Source organism: Lipophrys pholis (assembly GCF_963383615.2).
Source record: "Lipophrys pholis genome assembly, chromosome: 13".
Classification (NCBI taxonomy): Eukaryota; Metazoa; Chordata; class Actinopteri; order Blenniiformes; family Blenniidae; genus Lipophrys; species Lipophrys pholis.
The window spans coordinates 28942425-28947927 of NC_137632.1; the positions used below are offsets into that span (position 1 = coordinate 28942425).

Sequence of the window (5503 nt, forward strand, 5' to 3'; positions counted from 1 at the left end):
TCACCGTTTCTGTGACAACAGACAGTTTTAAAAACGTTGCCGTGTAAAGGCGAAACTTTAGTGAACCGATGCGTTTCCAGTTGAAACATGGCGGTGCTTTAGTGGTTTAGTGCCCCCCCCCTCCCCTCCCCCCCGTGTGGCCCCCCCGTGTGGCCCCCCCGGTGTGGCCCCCTGGTGTGGCCCCCCGGTGTGGCCCCCTGGTGTGGCCCCCTGGGGTTTGATGTTCTGGTGAATCAGACTTGGTAGAAAGACAGTGATGATCGGGACAGAGGACAGAGGACAGGGGACAGGGGACAGAAGACAGGACGTCGGAGGGATTCAGACGGTTTTTATTCTGATTGGTGGTAAAAATCAGCCCTTTTTCTAGAAAATAAACCAAATTCATCAAAAGTCAGCAGGTGAAGCAGAAAGTTTCTCTGTTGGTTTCTTCACTTTTCACTATTTCTTATTTCAAGCAAAGAAATCCTGACGTTCCTTCTTTCCAATATGAAGAACCTAGTGCAACGTGACTGAAAGCTGCTTCAGCAAACAGAGTTCAGAGTCGGTTCAGGTGGAACCTTTAACGGAACCAAACGGCTCGGGACCAACGGGGACGAGGGGAAACGACAACAAGAGTTCCAGGAACAGCAACAAATAAAAAAATTAAATAAAAACAAAACACAAAATGATGGAAAATTACATTCCAGTGGGATTTAATCACTTTCATGCACTTAAGTAACCTGATCACTGACAGCAGGAATCAGATTACTGGATTAACCTGATCACTGACAGCAGGAATCAGATTACTGGATTAACCTGATCACTGACAGCAGGAATCAGATTACTGGATTAACCTATCACTGACAGCAGGAATCAGATTACTGGATTAACCTGATCACTGACAGCAGGAATCAGATTACTGGATTAACGTGATCACTGACAGCAGGAATCAGATTACTGGATTAACCTGATCACTGACAGCAGGAATCAGATTACTGGATTAACGTGATCACTGACAGCAGGAATCAGATTACTAGATTAACCTGATCACTGACAGCAGGAATCAGATTACTAGATTAACCTGATCACTGACAGCAGGAATCAGATTACTGGATTAACCTGATCACTGACTGCAGGAATCAGATTATTGGATTAACTTTATCACTGACAGCAGGAATCAGATTACTGGATTAACGTGATCACTGACAGCAGGAATCAGATTACTGGATTAACCTGATCACTGACAGCAGGAATCAGATTACTGGATTAACGTGATCACTGACAGCAGGAATCAGATTACTGGATTAACCTGATCACTGACAGCAGGAATCAGATTACTGGATTAACGTGATCACTGACAGCAGGAATCAGATTACTAGATTAACCTGATCACTGACAGCAGGAATCAGATTACTAGATTAACCTGATCACTGACAGCAGGAATCAGATTACTGGATTAACCTGATCACTGACAGCAGGAATCAGATTACTGGATTAACCTGCTGATATTAAAAAGAGTCAATACAGTTTATACTGAATTTAGTTTGAAGTCGTCGGGACATTAAAGATGCTTTTGGATTGGACAAATCAAAACCTCCTGAACTATTCAAACACTGCATACTTCACCTATTCCAGCATCTATAAACTATTAAACTATTAAACTATTAAACTATTAAACTATTAAACTACTCCTTAATAGTTTCCTGTTCCTTCTTAAATGACAAAAAAAAATAAACGGTATTTTTTCTATTGACGTCCTCCTCAGTGGTGTGAAGGGAAGGAATACTGAATGTAGAGAGAGGTGTGTGTGTGTGTGTGTGTGTGTGTGTGTGTGTGTGTGTGTGTGTGTGTGTGTGTGTGTGTGTGTGTGTGTGTGTGTGTGTGTGTGTGTGTGTGTGTGTGTGTGTGTGTGTGTGTGTGTGTGTGTGTGTGTCAACCAGAGGAGTTCACATGTGGCTCTTCAGCTCCTCTGCAGCGGCTCTATGAAGTTTTCACAAAAGATTTTAATCTAAATGAAAGGAAAAGATCAAAGTGCCTGAAGAACTGGAACTGCTTAAAAAAAGGATAAAAGAAATTCATGAAACAAAAATAAATAAATAAATAAATAAATGAATATAGTTAAATTGTCAAAGTAAAATGACAACTTGTCTCTATAGTTTTACTTTCAGGAAAAGGTCAAAAGATTTTTATAAAAATCAAAACAGAAAAAAAAAATCATAAAAAAATTAATAAAAAGGAAAAAATGGGACAGAAAATGGAAAAAACGAAAAAACAGAAAAAAAGTGAAAAACTAAATTTAAACAGAAAGAAAGCCGAGTTGATCTAAATCTGCTTCAACGTGAGGAAATCCACAACGACGACAAACGGCTGAAGAGGCAAAATGTATAAAACGACATAAAGTCAAATCCATTTCTAAAAAGAGCAAAAATCTCTAAAAGTGGCTTCAAAAGCTAAAAATGTAATAAAATAGATCTAGATTGGAGCTGCGACACGTCATGAATGTCGCCTCAGCATTTTCCTAAATCTCAGATTATTAACTTGATTTGCTGGAAAGTTTTGATCCTGCTGGAGACTCGGAGAATAACGAGTCCAAAAGACTCGGAACGTCTCCGTCATCACCTCCATCAGATTTTATGATGCGGTCAAGACGTGAGACTTTTCCCCCGGTGCAGACTGGCAGGCTCACCCTGGCCATGTGCGATCCTATTGGTCCTCCCTGAACGGTTCACTATAGAGCCAGCACACATCAGCAGTCCAGAACCTGGAGAGCCTGTGAGCTCCTGCTGAGGGCAAACAAACCACCACCAGGCAGAAGAAGAAGGAGGAGAAACACCTGAGGTGGAGACGTTTCTGGGGTCTTGTGAGCAAACACACACCGGCGTAGCTCGAATATAAAAAACTGAATAAAGAGTTGGTGAACAGATGGAAGCTGTCGCAGTGTGATGGAACGTCTGGAGGCCGTCGGGTTCGAACCTGGTTACTTAAGCGCATGTAAACTCACACTGAAACACCTGAACAGGCCGCGGACGACCTGAGGAGTGACGGTCACAGGGAGTCACATGGTCCCGACGCTCAGAGAAAGAAAAACCTGAAGGTGGGGGAGGGGCGCAGGAGTCATCAGCTGCAGTGGCAGAGCAGCAGTCCGGCCACCAGGGGGAGCACCTTGAGCAGCAGCAGCCACAGAGTGATGGCCAGACCCGGAGAGCTGGAGCACGGATCTGAAACACACACACACACACACACACACACACACACACACACACACACACACACACACACACACACACACACACACACACTCAGGGAGGAACAATACCACCAGCACCAGTACCGGCGACCCGGGGTGAGACTGACCGATGGGGTTGCTCCTGGAGGCGTTGGCGGGCAGCAGCTGATGCGGCGGCGGGCAGTTGTCGCAGAAGTCGGTGCAGGCGGGGCAGATCAGCACGCCGTTGTAAACCCAGTCGTTGACTCGCACGCTGACGCTCAGCAGCTGACCGCGGCGGCTGCACAGGAAGGAGCGGTCCTGGACCTGAACCCACAGGCCCTGGAGGGAGCAGGTCACCTGCAGGACCACAGGGGAGACCTGGAGCTCAGGACACGGACACGGACACACGGACACGGACACACACACACACCTGGTAGCACCCAGAGCCCCAGTCAGGATAGGTCATCTTCCTCGTGCACTGCTCCATGACGAAGGCCGACTTCTGGTACAGACACACCGAGTCTGGACCGTACTGCTCTGCTCCGTAGTTCCTCCACCAGTCTGAAGACACACACACACACACACACACACACACACACACACACACACACACACACACACACACACACACACACACACACACACACACACACACACACACACACACACACACACACACACACACACACACACACACACACACACACACACACACACACACACACACACACACACACACACACACACACACACACACACACACACACACACACACACTCCCCTAATTTAAACAGCCTGAGAGCGTCGGGCCGCTCTACTGAGCCCCTCACCGTTCTTTATAATCAACCTCTTCCTGATTTTATTCTCTGTAAACTTATTTAGTTTCATCGGAACCATCCTCTGGTTCTTCTATTTGATCTTTTAGTTAATTGTAAGTTGTGGAACCAGCAAATATCTTGAATCTAGAGGAAGACCTTCAGATAAATGGAATAAGAGAGTTACAATCTGCTGCTTAATGGAACCCGGAGTTACCAACAGTCTGAAGTTCTGATTTACAAGAAATTAGTTGATCAGGAAATCTGTTCCACAGGTGAAGAGCAGAGGAACTAAAAGCTGCTTCAACTGGATTCTTCAGGATCTGGGAAGATTTAGTGAACTGGATCACTTTGTGAACGTCTTCCTGGATCTGAAAACTCTGGATCTAGATCTGAGGACTCTAGCTCTGGATCTGAGGAAAACCTCTGGATCTGAGGACTCTGGTTCTGGATCTGGATCTGAGGACACTAGCTCTGGATCTAAGTAATCTAGCTCTGGATCTGGATCTGAGGAAAACCTCTGGATCTAGATCTGAGGGCTCTAGCTCTGGATCTAAGTAATGTAGCTCTGGATCTCTCGGTAAACACACCCAGACTTCTGCTTTGACTTGAGTGACCTGGGGTCCAGACGAGCGCTGACCTTTGACCTTTCCTCTCTGGGTTCATAAACAAACCTGGCTGGTTCTCGGACACTCTGCAGTAGGAGTTCCTCTGGTACTCTCCGCTCAGGTGCCAGCTGAACTCCTGGCTGAACGGACAGTAGTCGGCGATCTCCACCGCGCCGCCGAAGAACGGCAGCTGGTCGGCCGCCACGTCCGGGATCCGCTCGAAGTACTGGCACACAGAGAGCATGATGGGAGAGCGGCAGGATCAACATGAGGCGGTTTACTTCCTAGCAGAGTCCTAATCTTTGGCGCTGCCATCGGGCTGAAAGCAGAATGACCCGATCCTAAGGTAAGGTAGTATCCTCACGCCGCTGTACTGCGGCCCCGGGCGCTGCGGTGTACCTGGTACTCCAGCGGCAGCTCCTGCGGGTACTTCTGCAGGTTGCACACGGCCACGGCGAGCTGGTCCTGCCTGCAGGTGAGCTGCAGCGGCGAGGCTCGCACCGTGTCGCAGTACGGCGTCACGGCGTGGCGTCTGCGACAGGAAGCGAGACAGACGGTAAATACTGGGTTTTCTATTGGTCTGGGCGTCTGTTACCGCGGCGCCGGGACCTCTGCCTCTGCCGCTCCATCCAGAACTTGCAGCTCTTCATGACGAAGTCGCAGCCCAGGCCGCGGCCCCAGTCCAGCCTCTGGGCCAGGCTGTAGTTGGCCCGGTACCAGCCGCTGTCCTCCATGATGGCCAGCGTGAGGCGGGAGAAGACCCGGTTCTGGGTGTGGGAGCCCGTCATGGCCTCGTTCTGACGGGTGGAGGGAGAAGGAGTGAGCCGGGAGCTTGTTCCTCCATCAGTTCAGTCCACATGAAGACGTTTACCTCCAGAAGCCTCTTCTCCCAG

General features: G+C 48.1%; 1 protein-coding gene across 1 annotated transcript in view; it reads right to left on the bottom strand.

Annotated features, from left to right (window-relative positions):
* Nucleotides 1-2296: 2296 nt before the first annotated feature.
* The window catches only part of lmln (leishmanolysin-like (metallopeptidase M8 family)), an 11297-nt gene continuing 8090 nt past the window's right edge, over nucleotides 2297-5503 (bottom strand). The window contains exons 10-16 of the mRNA XM_080478588.1: nucleotides 5482-5503; nucleotides 5220-5407; nucleotides 5010-5142; nucleotides 4677-4836; nucleotides 3618-3748; nucleotides 3334-3544; nucleotides 2297-3197 (exon numbers count right to left, since the gene is read on the bottom strand). The exon at nucleotides 5482-5503 is cut by the window's right edge and continues 86 nt beyond it. Coding sequence (XP_080334714.1) covers nucleotides 3097-3197; nucleotides 3334-3544; nucleotides 3618-3748; nucleotides 4677-4836; nucleotides 5010-5142; nucleotides 5220-5407; nucleotides 5482-5503 — 946 coding nt within the window. The 3' untranslated portion in view covers nucleotides 2297-3096. The remainder of the gene's footprint in view (nucleotides 3198-3333; nucleotides 3545-3617; nucleotides 3749-4676; nucleotides 4837-5009; nucleotides 5143-5219; nucleotides 5408-5481) is intronic.